This window comes from Microchirus variegatus, assembly GCF_963457635.1.
Source record: "Microchirus variegatus genome assembly, chromosome: 17".
Taxonomy (NCBI): Eukaryota; Metazoa; Chordata; class Actinopteri; order Pleuronectiformes; family Soleidae; genus Microchirus; species Microchirus variegatus.
This window is the reverse complement of record NC_139818.1, coordinates 10,855,579-10,881,086: the sequence shown is the minus strand read 5'-3', so window position 1 is coordinate 10,881,086 and position 25,508 is coordinate 10,855,579. Positions and strand designations below refer to the sequence as shown.

The 25,508-nt window shown below is 43.7% G+C and overlaps 1 protein-coding gene across 4 annotated transcripts in view; it reads left to right on the top strand.

Moving 5' to 3' along the window:
• Positions 1-395: 395 nt before the first annotated feature.
• tcf7l2 (transcription factor 7 like 2) overlaps positions 396-25,508 on the top strand; it is a 90,384-nt gene continuing 65,271 nt past the window's right edge. For all 4 annotated transcript variants that reach the window (XM_083903989.1, XM_083903988.1, XM_083903987.1 and 1 more), the window contains exons 1-3: positions 396-908; positions 1,058-1,124; positions 1,337-1,461. In XM_083903989.1, coding sequence (XP_083760115.1) covers positions 720-908; positions 1,058-1,124; positions 1,337-1,461 — 381 coding nt within the window. In that variant the 5' untranslated portion in view covers positions 396-719. The remainder of the gene's footprint in view (positions 909-1,057; positions 1,125-1,336; positions 1,462-25,508) is intronic.

Genomic DNA, 25,508 nt, shown 5'->3' with positions numbered 1-25,508 from the left:
CTCCTTCACACACACAGAGAGAGAGAGACCGCCCATATGTGTGTGTTTAATCCAAACTCCTCTCTTCTTCCTCCTCTTTTACCTTCACTATCCTGCTTCCCCCCAAAACTGCCTTTTCCTCCTCTCTCTCTCATGCTTTCTCACTGCAGTCGTCCGCCGGCTTCCTCCAGCCCTCCTCCTCCTCCTCCTCCTCCTCCTCCTCTCTCTATCTCTCTCCCCCTTCTCTCTCTCCCTCTGTTTTTTTCCTCCTATTTATGAAAACGTCACTTCAAGTCCCTCCCTGTTTGAATCTCATTAGTTTCTTGTGTGTTTCTCCCTGTCAATAATCCTGAATCCAGACTCTCTCTATTTCCATCCCTCTCTATCTGTCAATCAGCGCCGCCTTTGAACTGAAAACCACTCCGACCAACTTCAACTCACTCAATCCGAGCGGCTCGGCTCCTTCTCCGGCTTCCCCCCTTTTTCTGCCAAGATTCCCTTCTTTTTTACTTTTCTTTCCACCGCCTCAGCTTTGGGAAACGCCAGCGCAGACCCCGCAAACTCCACACTCGGACTTTTCCTCGATCACCCGACATCAAGGGTGTTGTGAAAACTTTTGTTTTCTTTTTTTTTTTTTTCCTTTTCCTCTTCTCTCCCTCCTCTCTCTCTCTCTTTCACACACACACACACACGCCACACACACACACATACAAACAAACAAACATTTTTGCACGGGAAAAATGCCGCAGCTCAACGGCGGTGGAGGGGACGATCTGGGCGCAAACGATGAAATGATAGCCTTCAAAGACGAAGGGGAGCAGGAAGAGAAGATTTCGGAGAACTCGTCGGCAGAAAGGGATTTAGCAGATGTCAAATCTTCTCTCGTAAACGAGTCGGAAACGAATCAGAACAGCTCGTCGGACTCGGAGGTAAGTTGCACGTTTTAAAATCCCCCCAAAAATATTTCTTTAACCGCTTCCCCTTTGCTTGTGTTGTAAGTTAAAGGCCTACGTTTGTCACACTTGCACAAAAAGAAAGTTAACTTGAACGCAATCCCTGTGTTTCATTGCATTTGAAGGCGGAAAGACGGCCTCCGCCTAGATCTGAAACTTTCAGAGACAAAACAAGAGAAAGTTTAGAGGAGGGTGAGTCTGCCTTTATTCTTCCACTCACGTTTCGTTTTTTTCCACACAAATACGATCAATTCTACAGCATGACATTGTCTGTGTCTGACGGAGGGGGCTTCCCCCTCTTCATATTTGTTCCTAAAATGCATTTATTCATGATAAAAGAGAACTTTTCAAGGCCACTTTATGAAAAAAAGTTTCTCCTCTCTTCTCCCCCCCCGCCATGTTAGCTGCGAAAAGGCAAGATGGAGGGCTGTTCAAGAGCCCACCGTACCCGGGCTATCCATTTATAATGATCCCCGATCTCACAAGCCCCTACCTTCCCAATGGATCACTTTCTCCAACAGCACGCACAGTAAGTTCACGTATTTACTACTCGTATACACTCACACACACTCACGCTTATACACGCATTATAAACACTGTCAAACAGACACGAACACACACGCTCTCTCTCTCTCCGTGTTGTCACTTAAACAGCAGATAAAACACGCCAGAGCCAAGTTTTCCAACTCCCCGTGAAGTGTACAGTACAATGGCATCCTGCATGTTTGCGGCAGCAGCAGTAGCTAACATGCTAACTGTGCTAAGACTCAGTGGAGTGAAAAAAAAAAAAAAAACCAGGACGTAGTGGTTCAATGGCAGGTCATGTTTGCATGTGACATTGAAATTGACGTGTTCAACTTTTTCCAATTAAATTAAACATTATTATTTTTCATTTCATTATTGTTATTATTGTTATTATTATTGTGAATTTTTGTAGTGTTGTATTCCTGCCTACAAGTGCACATAAATATATATATTTTCTGGCCCTCTGAATAATGCAGCTGGCTGCTGTTTGCCACAGCCTCATCAAAAATGCCCTTTTTTCCTAACACAAGCTGCATATTATGAGACCTGCTCACTGGCTCCCTGTTACAGGGCGTCGTGCAGTGTAAAGCGTAAAGTAAATCCTCACAAATTAACAAAAAAGATTTATAATAAAATCAAATAAAAACAACATTCAGATTTGTGATCTGCATGTGCATTCCAAAAAAGAGAAAACAAATATTTCCCTGATCTATATTTGGATATACATTCTAAAAGTGAATGGACGGTCTCTGCACATGCTGCAGCATTATAAAAAAAAACAAACAAAAAAAAAAGCTTTGTGCCACGTAAACCCATGTTTAAAAATAAATTCCTGTTATTTATTTAGACAAAATCAGTCGTGCTATAATTATGCACACTTGCTCATTTGCTCAGCACCTCTCTGGTCCCATTGGGCAATGGCGATCCTTAAGCAGCATAATTTCTTTTTTTTTCCCAACCACGGGTGTCTCTCTCTCTCTCTCTCTCTCTGACCCCCCCCCATGCCCCCCCGCCCCTTATTTTAAACGGCTGCAATTACAAGTCTGCGCTTCAGGACCTGTCATCTCATTTTACAAGGTTAAGGCAAAGACCAGGCATTAGGAAATATGACCCTCAACACCACCAACACCACCACCTCAGCTCTGCCTCACGAAACTGATATTTGTTATCTGCGTTTCTTTCTTTCTTTCTTTTTTTTTTTTTTTAGTGCACACCTTGAAAATAAATGCACACCTGACACATAATGCTTCTTATTGTGTTTGACACAATTTCTACTTCTGAGTTCAACATGATCACCTACGGGCTTCATGTTAAATTATCATTCATTATTATTATCATTATTTGTTGTTGTTATGTTTTGCTGCTTGCACAAATAGTAAGAGAGTAAGAGGATATTTATTTTCTATCATTGCCGGCACATGTGAGAACATTTTGCCATTCATTGCCTTGTTAACTCTACGGGCTGGTATGTGGGAATTAGTCGGCCATTATTCTCATCATCGTTGACACAAACACACATTCACAGGAACAAGCGTGGTTTTGAGCTGAAGCGGCTCCTTGTTTTCGGTTTGTAGTTTTCTTTGGGAGCATCGCTGCACTATACACCCTGTACTGTACACTGCTCCGTGCTGCGCTTTTCTTTTTTTTTTCATTGTGCTCATATGCAGCAGTTAGAGAAAAGCATTTAATTGTGTGGTGTGGCTGAAGGATGCTGCAACAAGACAGTGGTGACGTTTGCTCTCTGAATCCCCCCCAGAAATACAATTTTCATGCATATTTCACATGTGAATTTTTTTTTATTATTTGTAAATTCCCTGCTTCTTTTTTTCTCTCACTGCTACCTTTTTCTCTCAGTGGTTAAAACATCTAAAGCGACTCAAACTGACGTCGAGTTTTATTCACCGAGATTCATTACAGTGTAATTCACACATCTACCTGAACAGCGACGGTTTGCGGTGGTCTCTGTTACAGAACAGTCTCGGCCCCCTCTGTCTGCAGCGTCCTGTGTGTCCAGCAATCACAGCTTTGAAGTTGAGTGGACGCTGTAATATAAATGTATTAGACTTAAAGCTGGCATAAATAATTCACCTGGACATTGATTAGCTGTCTCGCTCCCTAACACGTCACTGAATATGACTGTGAGTATTATTGCAGTGAGACTTCCTCTGTCTTGTCACAAAAGCCTTTGATTCTCGCTGCTTTTCCCCTTCATTTCTCTTCACCTGCTCCTTTTGCTTTACACGATGCTGTGATTTTTATTTTTCAGATGTGGATTTCATCACATAGGCCCTTTTTTAAATTTGTGCATTTTTAAAAGAAATTATTATTTATGCTTTCAATTTAATTTTTAAATTAAGTAAATTTTAGAAGATTGTGAGATCTCTATTTAATTTAATTTAACCATTTGACACTGATTCTGCTCTATTGCTTCCATTTCTTTTTTTTTTACCTTGTTTAATGTGATTTCTGTTGCATGCATGACTTAAGAGGGAAGAAAAAAAAATTCCTGCATGTGGTGGTTACCATAATTTGTTGAACCTCAGGGAGCCATAACCATCGAGAATTTGTTTTTCCTACCACCTAAGTCCAAGGAGGCTCACAATTTAGTATCATTTAGCAATTTGACATGACGCTGTGCCCGGGCTTTAAAAGCCTTCTTGCCCCCGTCTCCTCTCCCTGCTGTCTCCCTCCTCCCTAAACCTCACACAAAGGCCTGCTGGATCAGTGTGTGTGTAGGTTGAATTGGAGAAGTGGCCTGGCCAGTTCACCCCAGCTTTTCTGTCTCCTCTCACTTTCCCCCTTGTTCCCTTTGCTCTCTCTACCTCCCTTCCTCCCTCTGTCTACCTTTTGTTTCCTGCCGATGCTTACACGGGGCTTGTGAAAAAAGGCGACGGGTTAACTCCGGTGCTGTGGGCTAACATCACACCTCAACAGGTCTGGAGACACAGAGGCTGAGGGAGGGAGAACGGGATCTGGGCGGCCAGCTCTCCTGCATCGGGGCTGTAGGGCCGTAAATCCACTGGCTTTATTTACTGCCTCTCGGACTTATGAATGTTAAGATATTTGACGCCACCCCTGGCCCCATAATTCTTCAGGCCCGGAGACTTTTGGCGAAGGTTTTGAGTTTCGACGTATAATTACGAGTAGTTTAAAAAGAACAAGAAAGTGTGTGTATGTTGGGGATGCAGGGGTGGTGGTGGTGGTGGTGGTGGTGGGGGGGAAAACACAACTCCAAGCATCCACTGCTGCGTGTGGAGTGAAAAAAGATGCTCTCAGTACCTGTGGCGATTCTACTAAAAGAGGGTGGAAAAGGCTTTGTGTGCTTGAAACAATAGCTTTTCTCCCCTTTTCCCTCTTTTGTTTCAGTCGCGTTGTTGTGCTCATGTTGCCGCAGCTTCACCTTTTTTAAAAGGGGGAAAAAAAAAAGAAAATCCACTTTCATACCGACTGACTCCTTCCTTTATCATTTTTATTTTAGGAGGAAATAATAGGGGATTTTCTACTCTGATTATTGTAATGAACATGCAGCAGTGAATGCAACACTGGCTCCTTTGTGCTCACGTGCACACATTGCTGTGGCCTTATCTGTTGTAATTGACACAGACAGACAGTATCTTTCCTGAACGTGGCAGCAGCATAAGCATAACAATGGTATATCATATGGATTATGTGTGTTCGGGGCTGCTGTAAACGGATTTTTTTTGGCTGTGACAAGAGGAAAGATAGTTTAATACGGATTTATGTGGGATAGGGCCCACACCTTATCAAATTGGCTTTACATGTTAATCTGGCCTAATTGGTGTCCGCGGGGGGTTTGGTGGCACGGCGCGGCTGCGTTTTGTGCCTCCAGCCGCAAAATGGACTCTGAATTTAGTTGGAAGGTTGTGCTTCTTTTGTCTTGCAAATCACTTTTGTTTACAAAAGTATGGCAAGAAGCAGCTCCTGCACTTTCTCTCTCTACCTCCCACTACTCCTTTTTGTGCTCCCTCTCTCTCTCTGTCCCTCTGTCCCTCTGTCCCCCACTCTCTCTGCTTTTTCTCTCATCCCATGCGAGGGGAGGTGAAAGAAAAGATCCTTATATTTCTTTTTCTTTGACTCAATAAACAGTCATAAAAAAAACGTACAATCTGCTTTGGATTTGAGGAGTTAAGTTGGATGGGGTGGCGGTGGAGGTGGAGGTGGGGGGTTAGCTAGGAAGCAAAGTTTGGCACCATTAAACCAAAATTGAGGCCTGCTAGACATTAGCGGTGCACAGCACATTCTCGGAGCTTAATTAGTACGAACTGTAATTGTTCATGGTCTGCCAATAGGAGTAATGCTCAGGAAAAGTGGAGTTGCACTAAATCGGCCCGGGGTTTTTAAAACAATAAATCACTTGCATATTTGTGCCGTGATTCAGTTGGAGGCTCGACCTCTCCCATCTCGACATGTGGTAAATTGTAAAGTCAATGAATCGCAGATGTAAGGGGGGGAGGTGGGGTGTAAGCGGAGGGGACTCAGAAGGAGAAGGGAGCAGGAATACAGTAAGGTTTTGTTTGTGCCTGGCGAATAAATGGAAAATATTTGTGCAGTAAACATTTACTAAGGATATAAATACACATATATTTGTCTCCCCCCCCTCCCCCCGTCACAGCTTTTTTTTTTGGCTTAATTGTCTAATGCTGATGATGTTGGCAGGCTGAGCCGTGTGAGAGCTTATGCACCCGTTGATCTGTCACTCTGCTTGAAACGCCACAGAAAGAGAGAGGGAGAAAAGAAAAAAAAACAGTGCATTTGTGGGTGTGTTTCTAATCAGATTTTTAACCAGTGTGAAGGGAGCAGTGGTTCCCTAGTGGCACTGAGAGCTGGGTTTGGGTGTAGCTAACGCTCAGCTGCACTCAAGTCTGCTTTGGAGCTGAACATTTTGTTAATTAAATCATTGCGTCCAATGTTTTTTAATGCAATAATCGCTAATCTGGTGCCTCATTTTGACTGCAGTGTGACAGATTACACCTGTTACTCATTAAGCCACGGCACGACCTGGATATTTTTATAAAGTCAACAATTCTCAGGATGGATACATCCACTTTTTACCTCCTTCCCTCTTTCTGTCAGTGAGCCACCACACTCTGCTTTTCTGTGTCTGAGCAAAGGGGAGAAAAAAAAAAGGCATTAGTTTAGCAGCTGTGCACTGGTGCCCCCCCAAGCTTCAGCCCTTAGTGTAACCCCCTCCTCTCCCAGTCACATCCCCCCTCGCTCCCTCTTTCTCCCATGCATTTCTATAGAGCTCAACACAAAGATAGTACTGTACATCTGGAATGCAACTTTTGTCATCTGTTAAATATAGGCGAGCTCTGCTCCCGGCCCACAGGGCTTGGGGCTCCCTGAAACATGGAAATTAAATTATTCTGTGTGTGTGTGTGCATGTAGCCACCAGTTAAATTTGTCTCACTCTACAGAGCTTGTTGCTTTATTTTTATTTCCTTTTTTGTTTGTTTTTGTTTTCCCTGTGTAGGCAGCACATTTCCAAACCCCCTAGAATTGTTGGCAAGGTCACTTTTAATTTTAGGAGCAGTGAATGCATGGAAGCAGATTTTATTTTGGTTGTTGAACATTTTTTCTCATAACATTAAAATGTTGTAGTTTAAATGCATCGGAAACTTAGTTTTGTTTTTTGAATTCTTAACGGAGTGTGCGTATCGTCCAATGTTTCAGGCCAGGTCATACTTAACGCATTCTGCACTTGCAGAGAGCCGCTTCGCATTTCCCCAATGCGTGGTCAAACCCGCGGCTCTGACCGTCCTAAACGGGGGTCCACGTCAGTCTAGCGTTCAAGCGTACTCCATCTCATATCCCATTGCACTCGCTGTGATTTCTCACCAGAAGTTCACCCTCATTTGTATTTCCTTGTATTCGTTGAATGCTGACTTGTGCATGTGCGGTTACCAACGGACTTCCTCATCTAACCTCAAGCAAGTTTCCATGGTTACTGTCTTCTTCGCCGTTTCTTTTGACCAAACCGAGAGTGAGCCACTAGTTGTACTGGAAAGTGTTGCGCTGCACGGAGCATGCGCAGTAGGTCTGCGTGGAATCATTCTCTCGCAGAGGGACCACGAGCACAAATACAGGTGCTGACATTGTTCCGTTTGCAGTCAACAGCGTGAACTTACAGTGAGTTGTTTCAAATAAAGATTTACTGAGTATGGGGATAATAAGTGTTTGATGGAGATTTGTGATTTCCTTAGGAGTGAACAAACAAGACACGACTACCTAGAATCTTTATATTTTTAGAACTCAGTCGTAATTTTTTTTTTATATTAAAGCAGTTAAAAGTTTTGAAGAATGATTTTATGCTGTAAATGTGCATCTAATTATGTAAAGTAGAGCATTTTTCCCTGTAGAAAGAGTTGAGCTCAACAAAGGTATCATTCCAGAAATACTTCTGGTATGTGTTTCCTTTTTTTTCCCCCTTCTTCCTCTTCTCTCTCTCCCTCGTCTGAATGTGCATATTTCTGTAAGTTCATTCATAATGGGAGCAGAGTGCTCCACTTGCCAAATGAGTTCACCAGTAGCCGAGTGGGAGGGAAAAGACGAGGCGGGAGGGGGCAGAGAAAAGCGGGAAATGTGTGTGTTCGGACTCGGAGTGTGTGTGAGTGAGTGAGTGAGTGGAGGGGGCGACGGCAAGGGAGCCGGGGTCGGACACACAAAAGCCTTCTGAATAGAGCGCATAATTGCTGTTAATGCCAGGGCAATGAGAGCAGAGACAGTTCCTGGTTAGATGTCCAAACAATAGTGCCCCAAGGCTTCACATTTATCTTTCTATTTGGAAAAAAAAAGAAGAAAAAACAGCAGGGGCCTGAGTAGAATCAGGGAAGTTTCTTCATTTGATGACCATGCATATGTTCATGTATGTGGTTTCTCCTCCTCCATGTCGTTCTCAGTGCTTCCACCCTCATTGTTATGAAATAAAATAGCCTGAAAAAGCTCCGGGGTTAGAGGGCCAACTGTGACGCCAGAGGAATTCTCATGGTGTCGGCCCTCTGTTTAGATTGTGGAGTGTGTTTGGGAGGGGTCAAAGTTCGCCGGCGCTGACATGCATTTCGTTGAGGAAGGAGATTCTCCTCTCAACCCCCCCCCCCCCCACCTTACAGCACTAGACAGGGAGCACTCCAGTCTCCATTTTTTTTCCCAGCTTGTGGATGTGTATATATGTGTGTGTGTGTGTGTGTGTACCATCACAGCTCTTAATGATCATGTCGAGCTAGATAATGACCAGTCGTGGCAGTGTGCAGGGAACACCTGTGGTACACCGGCCTTTTATGGATGTGGTAGAACGCTCTGGAACGCACCGCAGAAGAAGAATAATCTCATCTGTTCTAATATGTTTTTAACATACTTTTTTTATCCCCTCTCCTCTCTGTGGTATGTAAATACCCCGTGGCGTTATAAAATACAAACCTCATCAGCTAATCTGAGAGTTTTAGCTCAAATTTGCAGCATTTAAATAGAGTTAATAGGATATTAGGCATACATTATATAAAAATCTATATGCCAAATCAAAATTTGTTTAACTACGTACAGTTTATTATGCAGATGCTTTATATCTCCAGGCTTATATTTAATACAGATAATCAGTTCAAAATGGCTGTGATGGGAAGGAGACACTGTATGGGTGCTAAACACATAATGGAGGAGTTTAAGGTGGTAAAACACCAGTCGCTGTTTTTTTAATCTACTAATTACACTTTTAATTGTAGCTGGATAATCTCCAAGGAGTGTGTGTTTGTGTGTGAGATTGCGTGTGCGTTTTAGGAAGCAGGAGTGAGTCCACTAATGAGGTGATCATCTGCTTGTTTGTCGTTAAAGGTACTCCGTTGATAGCTTCCTGCGAAAGGTGAGGGGAGGGGGGGTTTGAGCAGAAATGAATTCATCTGCTAATCTGCGGATTATGATAGGATTTTGGAAAAAAAAAAAAGAAATGTCGGTGAGATTACTCAGAAATACACGAGGCTAATAAAATGTAACCCCCGACTTGCAGCATGGAACAGAGTGCTGTTTTATTTTTTTTCCCTTCTCGCTGATGAACCAATTCCAGTGAAAAACAGATTAAGAGTAAATTCCTTGCGTTCGCTCTTTAACCAGCTGTTAGAAACCTATTTACACACAACAATAATGCGCCTTTTGTAAAGACACAGCTGTCAACTTGTGTATAGCACTAGATAACATTTCATGTGAACAGCTTGTCACATCCACACATGACCTCCGCCTTGCACATGGGCACTCAACTGCCAACCATTGTGCAGGTGTTTGGATGTGTATGGGATGTTTGGCGTGAAGTGTTTTTTATTATTCTCCAAAATTCTGCATAAAACAATATGATTGGTATTTAAGTAGATTGCATTTTAAGTTTATTTTTAATTAGAAATTGTTCATTCGTACTTCATTGACCTAATACCTTTTTAGTTTAATTATATTTTCGTGTGTTTGTTTTCTCCCTTTATTTCCCCTAAATGTACCTTTTCAATTAAATGCATAGTACTGATAAGACAAGACACACATATGGATACTGTTTTTTTTCGCCCTTTATCGTCCCGACAACTATGTATTCATTCCACTCCAGTGAGAAGCCGGTGTGTCAGCGGCGGTGTTTGGGGTCAATTCCAAAAGTGAACAAATTGACTCACAGCATTGAGTGAACTGTCAATTGCCTTCCTCCCTTGAGGGGTCAGAGTGAATGGAGTGTCTTGTTTGGACAACTGTCCTGGAGTGAGATGAGTGGCCTTTACCATTAAGCCAGAGGGTAGGGGCTGATGGACAGACAGGCAGGCAAGAGAAGCCAAATGAATTGTCAGGCAAACAGATAGACAAGAGGGAGTGTGGAACTGGTGAGGTGGAAAACAATGCAATCTGGTTGCCCTGAAATGACTGTTTGATTGACATAATGACCGGCAGTTCACTGTCACTGGCAGTTCTCACCACCAGGAAGAAGCCTTGATTGCTATAATCTTCCTATAATAAAAGGACTCCTGAATGAGAGGGATTTTAGTGGATCTCTGTGTTAAACATTAAATGTCGATTAGTTGCTGTACTCACAATTTACATATTTTGACGCCAGTGTGCTCACAAGACGATTGTTGTATGTCTGATGATGGTTCCTGACCCAGAACGGTGCTGTTCCAGCAGGTTCCCCTGTGGCAGACTCTTTTCAAAACTCTTAGAGTCAGAGATAGAATTTCTTATTTGGTTTGGAAGCTTGTGAATGGAGCAAACCATTGAAGTCCAATATTAATACCACAAAACACCGGAGTTTGTCTTTGGTGGATAAACCAGACTTTACTGCCAATAGCATTTAAATGTCTTGGTTTTATGTGTGCATGTGTGTGTGTATAATAATGTATAAAACATGTATTACTATATTCTAAAATGGTCATTTTCATTCCCTGCTATCTTGGCCAAAGGTTAATGTCAGATGTTCTCTGTGTGTCTCAAACCTGTTAAGTCATAATGAAAGTTAAACAGACTGGCATCAGGGCTGGCCTTTGTGTCATGTGATGCACGTCAGTGTGCCCTTTGGAATCAGGACGCTCTTTATCTCCACTTTATTGCCTCCGTTATCTTTATTGGCATCCACACTTTGCATATTTTGAATATCAATAAAGATAAATTATAAGCTTTATGATCACAGGTGGCTACAAGTAGTTAAGATTTCCTGGTGAATCCTTCAGCAATGGGCTCATTTCTGCTAATCTCTCTGAGAATTGTCAGATTTTTAAGAAGCCAGAGTCAAACTAAGGAGCATTTCTTGAAGATGAGTTCAGTTTTGCATGTCTATAAAAGCCCTTTGTGTGTCATGGATGACCCTTGGTCTTGTAAGGCCCGTATCTGTCTCTGCTCAGGCAGGCAAGCAGGCCTGTAGTGAGGATGCAGCAGCTGGCTGGGGCCCTGGCACAGGAATGCTGTGTGTGCTGTTCAAACAGTGGCTTGTCTCAATCCAGGCCTGGAGAAGCGGAGGGAAGGAAGTTGCTGCATGTTTACTTAGCTGAATTGTCCTTCGGGCCCCCCCCAGTGTCTAATGCACTTCTGTTCAAACATTCACAAGTGTGTAGATGACCCCCACTGATGCCGGTGTTCACAGCTCTGCCTTCACCCTGCCTATGCTCTCTGTCTGAAAGTGTGTGTGAACAATGCAGAGTCGTAGCCACTACTTTCTTCCCTACTGTGGGTGTTTGCTGCTTTAACCTGGAGGCTTGGATGATAGATAAAAAAGCATTACACGGCTCAATTTATCACACTGAGGGAAGGGCAGGAGATACACAGACAGATGAAGCGATAGAACCTCATTGCTCTCACGAAGGTCCTGTCCAACAAGCAGCCAGACATTGACATACGGCGGGGTGGTCAAGCTAATTGTTGTTTGAATTACCTGTTATGATTCAATGACAAATCTTGCACACTCTTGCCACCAGAGCGGAAAATGTATCCGGGGATTGGCATGATCTTTGTGAGTGTGTAAACCTGGCTTCAACAAGATGGATAAATGCAATTATTGGGCAGACATGGAGAGGAGAAAATCCATTTAAAACCCGTAAAGCTAAGCAGGGGCCGTGGTTAATTCATTTGGCCAATTTACGGGTGATGTACGAGTGTCAGGGCACATTAGTCAGGCGGGGGGTGGGGTTGGGGGTGAGTGTGGGTTGAGTGGATGTGGGTGTGTATTCTTTTTGGAGTCGGGGGGTGTTGATGATGATCTTCGGGGTGCAGAGCAGTCTTCTTGTTTAGACGTAGTTGCTGACTTTTCACTTCCTTTGCCGTCTTAGTGGACAAAACAAGTGGAGCCAGGACATGCAATTGACAAAAGATGCACAGAGCGGGAGGGAAGAGGGATTGCTTTGCAAATGAGGTGGGGAAACGTGGCCGTGGTTCGCTGGGCGGTGCAGTGCCAACATACTGTGCGATGTTGAGAACTCTATCCCGCTCTGCCAGCTCCTCCATATCCTGTGTGCTAAATGACTGCCCTTTTTTAAGCAGCAGTGTTGGCCACACTGTGACCAGTCATTGTAATTAAAATGCTGTAAAAGAGCAGACTCGTAAGCTAATGTCAGGTTCTAGTGTCAGTCTAAGAGGTGTTTTCACAAACATTTCTCTGGAATTAGACGTGAGAGAAATATAATGTATACAAGAGTGGGCTGAATATAGAAAAAAACAACCAAAACAATACAGAAATCTTGACGGGGTTACATTCACGATGACCCAGACAGACTCTAATGCTCTTTTCCACTGATAAAAATCCACCAACACCCTCTAACATCTGGCTTTTGTCTGCGTGGGAATGTATACAAATGGCATTAACTTCTGGGTCAAATAACTCTGCAGTTTTTTTATTGGTTCCAGCTCCAATCAGATGTGATGTGCACATGACACCCAGGCGCTGACTGTGCATGTGTTCCGACGTGACACTGACACATGATTCAAACAGTGATCAATATTCATTCCGTCACCACAGACTTTGAAAGAGAGACCGAAGTGAAAGTTATAAAAGTCTAACCACCGTAACATCATCACTGGGCTCTGTGGTATGTTATCTGACATGATAATTTATTATGCTCTTGTGAAGGTGAATTACATGGGAAAAAAAACACTACAATGGGCAATTCTGACTTTTTGTGTTCAACCCATGTTTAAAAACAATATGTATACCTTCTAAATTTGGTGTACAGTATTAGAGATATAGAAAATCAGGGGATTTAATTGTGGATGCCAGTGGTTTTGTGAAGCTAAGCAAAGCTGTCAGCACGGCATCTGCTTCACTCACCTGAGAAAACTATTTCCTTTTGGCCTCAGCCACTGGCAAACTCCCATGCGTTGCTTTTATTTTGTTTGCACGAAAACTCCTCGCTGCATTTCTTACATTCTATGAACTGACTGTGTTTATCAAATCTTGAAAGGCACTGACATTAAATGGCTTCACTCTGCTTAGTCTGCTACACAGCCATTGTTTAAGTGGAGCAAAACCACTCAACGGTTACACAAGCTGAGCGGTATGCAAAAACAGTGGTTAGAGCATAGCCGGGCTGGTTGGAGGCGTTGAGGGAAGCTCTGGTTTACAGCTTCAAGCCACAGCCTGAATCAGACGTTTGCCATCAGACGATGAGACACGAGAGGCTAAGACCTCGCTCTATGTGATGCCGTGTCTTTCTAAGTGGTTGGGATCATACTGAAGTGCCTCTTGGTTTAGAAGATTTTGATTCCCTGTGTGCATGCATGTTTGCAGCCTGTGTTAGAGACGGCGTGTGTTAGCATTTGTCACCTGACTGTCATGCAGCCGCCATCAGGACCTCAGAGTCAGTGTGAATGCCGGGGCTTGTCAAAGACAGGTGCCAGTGCTACTGCCCATTCCTGCCATACAGCAGCTGGGGGGAGAGTGCAAGGCTCACGGTCAAGTCAGACGTAGGCCATAGGGAGACAACATCACCTAGAATTCTCCGCTGGTGGGCTAATGGACAGGACTGTATGGCATTAGGCTCAAACATGCCCCGGTGCATGAGCCTTGTGCAGACACAGGGAATACCACACATACTTCACTGTAGCTTAAATTGCAGTTGCGATAATGAACCAACCTGCACATGGGCTGTCTGCAACTTGGTTTACGTGTTTTGTTTTGCAGGTGCATTTAAAAGAAAATGGAATTGACTACACACAGTCATGCACGTCTGAATTTTAATATTGATGGCTCAATATCACTTTTAATATCTGATACATATATCAGTTTGACACAATTGTTTTACATCTTTAAAACTACAAAAGCTGTTAACAAATTTATATGTGCCGATGCATTTCAAAAACACAGTGCTCCCGCTGTGTTATACATATTCTTCTCCCTTTTAAAAAGAACAGCATCATTTACTTACATTTTTATTTACATTTTTGTTGTCATTTATGGTGTTTGTCTCATATTGGATTGTATGTTTTTTCCAGTATTGGATCAATACCCACACTGAATATCATACTGGTTTATCACTAATTTTTAGAAAAATGCACATACACGGATTACATCATTGCAGATGTGAGGAACAACATGTTCTTTTCTTACTGATCTGTTGCCTTCATATAAAAAGGAAAAGGTCAATGAAAGGACTTCTCCAGATTTGATTCAGTTGATACTGTGCTTTAACTTTCAGTGTGTGATTTTTCTGACTGCAGGTTCAGCCGGATTCAAAAGTTCATTTTTTTTTAACCAGCACAGTATTAGGAATGCAGACTGGTAACAAAATCATCATGTGAAAATCCCCCTTCAAACCTCCTCTGTTAATGTTTTTATGTCTCCAACTTCCACCAGTACTGTGAACATTGCAGTATTAAGCAAGAGTCCAGCTTTTCTCACAGGCAGAGGAATGGCATGGGTGAGAAGACGAACAGGAAAACCTCCCCCGTCCTCTCAGGGTAGTGAGCTTGTAGATGTGCCTGGGAGCCATTACTATAAGTCCTCTGAGCCTTCTGGGGGAAGTTCCATGGACCCCGTCTTCTCATTTTCTACACTTGCCTTTGGGATCACTTCTTCGAATCCTGCAATCTAAAATCCTGTGCTGTAAATATGCAGATCTAGCCATCATCTTCTGATCCGCCTGCTCATGTATTTCTCACCCTCCTGGGAGAACAACTGCTGGCTGTCGTCTATAGGCTAGTAAAACCCTTCAACCTGTCTGAGGGGGAAAAAAAACCAAATGGAAGTTTTCTATATGCTCCCACAGATCATTTTACATCTTTAGACGTGCCTCTCAAACACAACTGTTCTCAGTTAGTGGTGAGCTGCCAGTCTTCTTGTGGCCACCAGTGGGACAAATGCTTTTCATGACTGCTGTGTGTAGTTCCATACGCCGTGGCTTTGGTTGTAAAGTTAATGAAGCTGTTCAACCAACCTGTTAATCTTCCTCCTCTTACGCTTTGGTAAATTTAGACGTAAACGTTGGCTACTCTTTGCTTCAAAAATAAATGTGTGGTTTAGCACAACACCTCTAGGCGTAAGATGCAGGCATTATATTTGTTTTTGTTGTTAACATTATCGGTCAGATTGGCACATTTATAAGTGATCTCATTTTATGCTTGACATTAATGAGGCCAGTCAGCTCAGTTAATGTGCTGTTATTTATCTCTGTGGTCATGTTAAATCATAAACAGGCGGAGAGAGGAGAGGCCTTACGAACAGCCAATCATGAATAAATGGCAAACCTAAGGCCTGAACTTGAAGACAATCTTGCTGGCAAGCGCTGGCTGTTGAAGTTCCCCGGCCAGAGATTGAGATGCTGTGGTCAAAGACTCTGGGAAAGTCGACCTCTAATTGTTCACAGAAGCTATTGGCAGCAGGAGCTGAGAAATGATGAGTGAGGCATCAATGGGGACGGACGCTGAGACCAGATTGCTCACACTTGCCGTTGTGGGTTTTACAGGAGAGAAGTCGATCCCACTGCGACGATCTCAGATGACAAACTGGTTGTCCGTAAACAACAATAACTCTGCAAAAACCCAACTTTTTACCCTCTCCCTTGACTCACTTAGAAGAGACAGACACTTTCTTCACGTTTTAAATTGGCCTTGTCATGCGGTTTCCTCAACTGGGCTGCCGGGAGCCGACTATTTCCACATCGGCCGAGGTTCCGCTCCGAGTTTGGTTTGGAGAAAAATAAGGGGCTGTTTTTTCTGGCACTGATCACTGTGGTATTAAACTTCCATTTTTTACCCCAAATACTAACAGTCATATGCTTGTGTTTTTCACACCTTTTTCATCTCAGTGTTACTCAGTGAGAGGCACATGTGCCCACTGTTCTAACACTGCCATGGCCGTCCCCACCCCCACTTGTAGCACAAATGTGTTTGTGGTATTTTTTTTTTCCTTTGTGCCATAATGTAGTAAATAACATCAGTAATGATTCAATTGGGCATAAAGTAATTGAGAGGCAGCCTGCTTGCCATCTGTCTGGTGAGATTACTACATTCTGTGTAATTAAACATGTGACCTTGCGGCCATGGAGGGAGGTGCTAGTGGTCAGCCAGGCCGTCTTATTTGGGGGGTGGTGGTGGCTTGTTGTGTGGTTTTAACAGTTTAGCCCAGCTACTAAAGATAGCACAGGCTGATGTGAGTCGACCTTAAGTGGCCGTCTCCTTTACATGGATGTGTAGTGTTTGTGTGTGTGTGTTTGTGTATTCACACACACTAAGCAGCCCGTGTCAAAGCCCCAAGTCACCAGGCCCCAGTCAATTTGGGAAAGTGAGAGGAGCCCTGCTGAAGTCTGAGTGATCCCTGTGTGCATACAGTGTAACCATGAGAGGATAGCGAAGCGGGGGCCAATAAGTGTGTGTTCATGTGTGTGTGTGTGCTAGTTGGTCGGGTCATGATCGGCTGAAAAGAAGCCGCTGTTTTACCTCTGATTTTATGTGTGGTTTTATTTGGACTTCTGAGATTTGGTTTCTCTTGGACAGTGTCCAGAGACTACAAGGCCTGCGTATCCTCAGCTCTCCTGCGAGGCCGTCGTGAAGGGTCCTGCAAAGCTGCTGTGATTGGATTTCAGCCCTGATCTGGTTGTTTTGCATTGTAAACATGGCTTTAAAGACTGGGTAGAAGGCGAGCAGCTAATGAGCCTTTGAGTCGGTGTGTAGATTGGGTGTGTGTGGTGTTCAAATTCTATCTCATGCTTCCTCTATTATAGTCACACACACATTTAAGATGAATTACCAAAGCCCTTGTTCTAACTCTGAAGATATACACATGCACAAAGTATGCAACTGAAAAAGACATCAGCATAGTTTACTCTGTGTGGGCTGGATGGTGTCTTACAATACTTCCACCCAGAGCTGAGAAAAAAAAAAAAACGTTCCCCCAAAAAAGCAAAAATAACTATTTTAATTACTATGGTTGTGCTATGTTGCCACCACAGCATGGCTGGCAGAACCCGGCTGAGGTGGCACCGGCCACTGGGGATGGGGATGAGGCCTGGGCCGGCCTCCAGGGAAATTACAGGGTGGTGTGGATGGAGAGGGGGTGGCAGCAGCGGTGAAGCCTGCCTCCACTCCCTGCTGTCAGTCCAGTGAGCTACTGTTTGCAGTGAGCTAGCTCCTCTCTGTTTCATCTCTGCCCTGTGGAGATAATTGGAGATGTACTCTGTGTAAACATGTTCTGTGTTTCATAGTGAAGTTTCAGTGAGAAGGCCGGTGCATCTGCCTCACATCCAGAAAACAATTTCTTTTTCGTTCTTAAATAACATTTTGAAACTTAAAGTAAAATTTTCTGTTGTTTCGTATTCACTTGTTTTCTCTAACCTCTCCAGCCATCTTGTCTCTCATTTCTCTTTTACCTCCTCCCTCTCTCCACCCAGAAATCCCTCCCCTCGCTCGCCTCTCTCCCTCTCAGTATGTGCTCTGATTACCTCTCCAAACTGGCAATAAGTTGATTGCTTTACAGAGATGATGTAAGCCCCTGCCCTAGGGTACATCAGGTTGGATTTCTCCCGCTTTATCTTGTAAAGCCTAAATTAACAGCTGGTTTGGTTGGAGTTCTTCTGGATCTGACTAAAGGATTAGGCTTGGTTCTCATGCGAGTCAATCCAGTTTGATTTATTGCAGGTCTATCAAAAAAGATCAATGGTAGTCCTTTTGAAAGTAAATCCTTAATCGCTCTTTGCACTTACGTGTGTCATCATTGTGAATTCATTTTCTTCCCTTCTATCTTTTGCTCTCCCCTTTCTCCATTTCTCACTCCCTAATTCGTATTCTTTACCCACTCTCTTGTCTTCTTCTCCCTCCACACCCCACCCAACCCATTCTGTGGCAACTATCTGCCTCTGTCGATGGTATCATGGTGAATCACCAGATAGATTTTTCTCTGTTCTCATTAGTTATCCATCAGGAGGAGTCAGCACCAAGCCTGGCTTTAGCATCCTCTGGTTGTGATCACAACTGAAATAAGACCCAGATGCTGCCACTCCTGTTTTGCCTTCACACAAACTTATAACCTGTCTTATCTCCACATTGACCTGCCACTCACCTCCAGCACTATGCTTTTTTTCATAGTATAAATATTAGTGATCACAAATGAAATGGCAATGCTGAGGAAAGAGAATACTAGAGCACCCATGGGAGTGTTCATATGATGAGGGAACTTTTTTTTGGCTCTGAATTTATGTTATGTTAAATTTGGTGCTCAAAATCAACAGAGTGGCATCAGATTGCACCTTAATGCTTTTAAACCTCTTTGGTTTCAGGACAGTGCAAGTGCTTACAGGTGCATGCGAGACAGGTTTTGGTAGATTTGCTTGACATGAAAATATCTGACTATAAGTAAGAGTAATAAGAATTTGATATGTTAGATTTGGATTGATGTCAGCCTCAAAAGGGAGTTCACGATGCAAGAACAAAACAGAACGTGTGTGCTAAACTGATAACAACAATAGCATTATCCGAACCTGTAGTTGTCTCCCGTTTTGGAACACTTCTTTTCTTGCACATTCAAGTGCACATAATTCCCTGTCGACAAAATGATATAACACTCAAACAACACCCTACCACATATTTTCTCCCAGACTTTTGTAAGGTGACCTGGCAGCTGTTGAGAAGAGGGGGAGGGTGGGAGGGCAACGAGCTTGGTAAGGTTTATACTTCGACCTACTCCGGTTCTCTTTCTCCATTCTCTCTGTCACTATCTCCAATTTCGTCTTCAGCAGGGTTCAACATACGTCGTCTCCTGCATCCTCCCCCGCCACCGCTCATTCTCCCTTGCTCTGTCTCCATCTCTGAAGGCCTTGACTTTGAAGGAATATGGCTATAGCAATAACTCGATAATGCAAATATGTTTTATGTAGTGCAAAAGTTGGTGGCATTGAGGGTTTTCCTGCCTGACATCCAGAGTTTATAGTCTGGTTTTCCAATGTTGTGAGTGTGTCGAGGATAGAGGAAGGTGAAAAGGTTATCAGGGTAGATGGATGTCAAATTCAGGTGCGTCATTCTGGCATGCGTGGTGAGCTGGATGGCTGAGACTTGGGATTGGAGGTGTGTGATGGGTTCTGGGGTGTGAAAGTGTGTGTGTGTGTGTGTGTATATTGGGGGGTTGTCGACGGGATACGTGGGAAGGAAGGGCTTGCTGTCAGCCAGCTGGACCTCTTAATCCTACAGCCTTGGGGAAAGGGTGTGTGTGTGTGTGTGTGTGTATGTTTGTCTCATAGAGATTTGTCAATTTTAGCACACCTCTGCTCCACTCTTTGGCCCAGCTGAGCCCACAGTGTTTGTATGCGTTTGAACGATAGACAACCAGGGCTTCATGTGCACTGTGTTTACTGTAGTCCTCGCTTTAACGGCACACTGTATATTTATGTAGAGACGACACAGACTCTCACTGCCCTTGATGTTGGAGGGTTACCGGGGGTTGGTATGAGGTGGAAGCGTGGTGAGGTGGGGGGAGTGGGGGGTTTGGATCTGTCCCGCATTGCTGGTTGAGGATGGGGGGGTCAAAGAGGAAATTATGAGGGCAACAAACACTGCCAGTACCCCTCCCTTACTCCACCTCATCCCATCCCATCCCATCTTCCTGCCCAGCCCTCTCATACTGTGTCAGGCGCCTGTTCTCCGAAACTCGTGTGTGTGCACTTTATCCTCCCTTACGTCATACAGCAACCAAGTGGCTGATTGCATCATCCCCTTGTCATTCATTAGACATAAAACACACTGTTTAACCACATTCCATGCAAGCTTCCTCCTTTATTTCCCTCTCTCTCTCTCTCTCCCCTCCATTTCCTCCCTTGCTCTCTCCCTCTCTGCTCCACTCTCTCTCTTTTGGCATAGACTTTTGCATATATCACAGGCTGGCAGGCTAAGAGCTTGGGACTTCCCCACGCCACACTCCAAGCCTTTGATCCTTTGCTTTGGAGGTAACATCAAAAGGAGAGGCATAGAAAGGCAGCTACTACTGTGAAGTTCAATGTTCAACTTGATGGCTTGGCTGAGGGCTTTTTTCCCTCCCCCCTTTCCCTCACCTCCCTCCCTCACCTCCTCCCGCTGCTCCCTCGATCCCTTCGCTGCATCCCTCAGCTGACAAAAACACACAGTTTGCAGCCAAGGTTTTTTTTTCTCTCCCTGCCTCTGACCTCACCTTCATAGAACCTATCTGGCATAAAACAAGACCTCCTCCCCGAAAATCTCACATATACAGATTGCGAGCACAAAGATGCATTCTTTTCTTTTTGACCGTGTCGTAAAAGGTGCAGTTTCAGTGCCCGGCCCTTCACTTTCCCTCTCTGTGGATACCACGCAGCATCCTACTGTATATTACAGCTGGTTGCATCAATGCCTAGCCAGGCCAGTTGCCGCAGCGGTGGAGGAAAAGGCATCACAGCTTATTGTTTTTTTTTTTTCTGCACACCCTCCCTGTGCGTATCCATCCAACATCACTTCTTCTTAATGTGAGAAAAAGACAGAATCAGGAAACGCTCAGACAGCAAGAAAGACCCTCCTCCTGCTTCTTTCAGCTGCTTTGGTTGCTGTGTTGACACGGAGCACATATAGCTCGCAATCATTTGTTCTCATGAAAACAAACGATTTTCCATAACGAGCATCTCAACTGAGTTTATTATGCAAACTCTCTAAATTAAGGAAGTGTCAGATGAAGCTGACCCTTCCGGGTCATAGCCAGGTTTTTTGTGGCATATTTAAATGACACAGACTTGATAAGGCGATGCAGAAAGCTGAGGTGCTCCAATAAATGCCTTTTCGTCTTTTATGAGCTTTCCTGTCTGACTGTGCCAATTAGCAAAGGCGTGTGGCCTGCTTTTTCTTCTCCTCTTTTTCTCTCTCTTCATTTTTTCCTGCACTAACGCTCGCTCTAGATTGACGCTCACACTGCACATACTCCCTCACACACACACAGCAAGCACACGTTTCACGTTTGGTGTATCATTAGCTTAGTGTGCGGGGAGGCGTGTGAGCCCGGGCTCTCTTCTGCCTTATCTCCATGTCAATCACAGCGTGTGTGTGAACATCAGTTGTAATGATCTCCATCCAGCCTGTCGGTGCGTGTTAGCGCCTGGCTTCCTTCGCCCCCGGAGCAAGCCGTTCCCTAGCTAATAGATGCAAAATTAAGCTGATCAATAGATGGCCTCAGCTCATTATTGACATGTTATTGCAGTGTGGGATTTTTGTCCAGGGGTTTTTATACAGAGCTAGCTAGATGCAAGGCAAGAGGAGCAAACAACAAAAAGTTGAGCCAAATGGCTCAAGCCATTTTTATTTGAATCCTGCAATGATATTAATGTGAAGATAACTTACTCTTACTCATGCACGTAATGTTTTAGATACCAAAGCCTTTTTTTTCTCCATTTATATTTCTTGTCCTATTGGTATTCATGTGCACAGTGGTAGGAAATGAGATGGAGACTTTGTAAAACGCCATATTAAAGATTCATCAATAATTGGCATGTGTGCTTCTGTTTGTGTTGTGGGGATTGGAGGGAGGGGGCATGCATGTCCCTTTTGGAAGGATCTCTGTGTGATTGAGTTAAGCGGTAATTAGCCATGAGAGAGGTGTGTGAGTTTTTGAGCCCAATGCGCGTGAGCATGAAGATGCAATGTGGCGCCTGCATGTCAGGCAAAGGTGGGAAGGGCACGAGCAAGGTTGCATCACTGACTGGAGATGATTTGGAGGTGGTGGCTGGGGCAACGTGGTCAGATAAGGGAGGGACAGGAGAGGATGGGTGGGTGCTTGGGGGAGCCATCCACCCTGGCTACAATCCGGCCTCCCCTGACCTTCCTCAGGTCTTATTGTCTTGGAAGCGTCTCCCATTTTAATGAGCTCCAATAACCAAGCCCTTATTACTTATTTATTCATTAAGGTACTGTGGCAAAGCGGCAGTACCCTGCTGTGTGAGTGTGCATGTAATTGCTTGTGTGAGACCCCCCCCCCCCCCCCCCCCCTCTTTCCTCCCTGCACAATATCACAGTGAATACTTTCATAACAGCAATCTTGGGTTAGGTTAAAGCTAATTGAACCTAAAATAAACAGCTTAAAGCTGATGTATTAGTTTAGCTGATTGGACTGCAAATATAATACCTGAAACTATCTTTGAGATTTGAGTTGAAACCGTTAACATTCTGCGCTTCAGCTATGCTGAGGGAGTCGGCCTCATGAATATGGAGGCTGAACTGCTTCAAGGTGCAAGTGTGAAAGAGAAACAACACAGACTGTATGTTTGTTGGTTTGGTACAATGCTTTTGTGAAGATTAATTGCCTGTTGGTTCTAGTGTGTGTGATGCCTTCGACATAATGCTTTCTGATTGATGAATATGCGTAGGTGGAACTGTGTGATAGTGTGTAGTGATTTCAGAATATCGGAAGTCTCTGTGAAGCCTGTGAGTGTACACATTCTCTCCCTCTGAGGCATGTTTCACAGCTTCCTTATATCCAGTCTATCGTTTAACTAATTCATAGTGAACTCTCGCAGAACAAAACCAGACACCCAACATCAAGGGCAGCGTTCAGCTCTCCTCCAGCATAATACCGAATACGGCATTCTCCAGCAGAATGTGGGCGCCACAATCAGCCTGCTTTTCTCTCTCAGCAAAGCTCATCTGCTGTTCACCTTTTTAACTCTACCCTTCACACACCGTAACACAGCTTCCTGCAAGCAAAGGTAAGCATGTTAGGAGAGCACAAGTTGCCCAACCTTCTTCTTCTCCTCGCAGTCACTGGTCTGGCCGTGCATAAGGGGCTCAGACACACCCAGGCCTGCAGACGTGCCTGTTCACCTCCATGTCACCTATAAGTAGGTCACTGTGTATGAGAGTCCAGCCAGGGAAGACCTGCACCTGACCTTTGTTCAGTCAAATTAGCAGCCTATTTTCCCTGAGCTGTGGGTCCCCTGCTGATCAAATTGACTGCATATCAGAATGCACTTTAAATCACAATAACTCTGGTTCAAGTGCAAAGTGGATGCAAAGTATATCAGCTATAATTAAGCAGATGTTTACACAAGTTTAAGTATTATCAAAACTAACAAACAGGATAGAGACGCCATGTTAAAGACAATGTTATTAGCTGATTCAACCTTGATGTTTCATCTCTCATCCAAGTAATAAGTGACAAAACATCCTTGAGACAAAACCAGTAAATCCTGTTGCATTTGGCTTGGCACATCTGAGACATCCTCTTGGCTGCATGAATGAAAACACCTATGGGCAAGAAAGCAGAGGGACTTGTTTGTCATGTTCATGATTGAATAGAACATTACATTACAAGCATATACTGTAGCCGCAACTAAAAAGCAGCTTCACTTTGTGCTGTTCTGACTTTTGAAATCCTTCAGTGCTTTGCATCCAAGTATTTCTGTGCCTCAGTGCCAGTGATACAGCTGTAGCCAGAAGCATTGTGTTTTCAGATGGTTTGTCTGTATGTACCACTCTCTTGTCAATGCGGTATCTCGGGAATGCAATTCAGTCATTTCCTCAAATTTGGTCAAGATTTTCACTTCGAAAGATGAACTGAGTAGATTGTGAGGTTTAAAGGAGAATAATCAAGGTGACATCGTAATGGTACCTTTTTTGACCTCAGACAGAGAGGCTTTGGTGCAAATCTGTGGAGATTGTAGAGATCGTATGTGCTGCCAGGATGAAGATGTGTCTGAAACATCCACAATGTATCTACAGCTTCTTTTCACCAAAGTCTACATTTGAAGCATCAGTCTCATGGCTGCAACTTTGCATTCAGTCATTATTAGTTTAATTGACAGTGAAAACATGTCATTTTATCACTTCAGTTGACTACACAGTATTACAGTAGACAAACAGCAGGACAGGGGAAGTAAAGTTAAAGTTAAATAATATTAATACATATAGAATACACATCCTAAATGTTGCTTAAAGAAGCTTTACTCGCATCCTATATCCTGAGACTCCCAGGTTGGATGACACCTCTCATTAATTGGGAAAAATGGAAGAAACTTTTGTTTGCTCTGCTGAAGTGCATTATAAAGTTTTATAATTCTGCAGTATTTATAGAGTGTGCTCCCTTATATAATGTGCTCGTTTGCTTTAATGTGTTTTTGTTTAAGACAAAATGAATGTAGTTCCAGCAGAGGAGAGAACACTCTGTATGGTTAGACTCGTAACTCCACTCTGCTGATTGACTAATTGAACCATTATTACAGACACGTCAGTTTAAATGTATGTATTACCGGTGCAATGATCCTCGCTTCCTGCTTCATAACATTTAGTATTTAACTCACCGAGTTTGTGATTGCAGAAGTCAAAGTGCCCAAATGCCCAAGTTATATTTGTATGTGAGTGGACGAAAAGAAAGAGGAAGAGTCAGTCACAAAGAAGAGCAGACGCTGCTGCTCTGTGAAGCAGCAGAAACCACCTTTAAAGCAGAGGCATTCTGCAGCACAACCCGATGCTAAAGGTGCCAGAGCGCCTGTTCATTAGCGAGGCTGATGGAAGACTAGCCAGCCCCTGCTGGCCTTCACCCTCCCTGCCACTATTTATAGAGCAGCCAAGAGATACTCTTAATGACACAGGGAGAGGGACAGTGGGTGAGGACTGGAGGGGGTGCAAAAGTCAGAAATTGAATGGTGTTTACTTTTCTGAGGTCTGTTGAGAGACTGGTGTGTTTTGGACTACGATTATGACACCCCCGCACTTCCTTTGAGAACACTGTGTCGTGTGTACATTCAGGTGTAATCATTTGTTATAGCCTGTCATCAGCCAATCACTTTAATTATAAGTACCGATCTCTGTTTTTGCTAAACTAAGGGCTAGTGGCCAATTAGGTCTCTGTCTTTGCAGTAGAATTAGTTTCAGCTGTATGTTTCGCAATATGTTAAAACTTTCCGGTCAGTCAGCTGGTGTTTGAACAGCACGTTTGTCCACACCTGCTAAACAAACAGCGTCAGGGCAAAGCCATAGCCATAAGGCAGTGTTTAAGTGAGTGGAAATAACTTCCACAGCAGGCCAGATAAAAGTCAAGTGTTCATGGAAATAAAGTGGGTCTGGTTAAAAAAAACAAAACAAAAAACAAAACGAATGAGTTTTCACTTCTTTAAA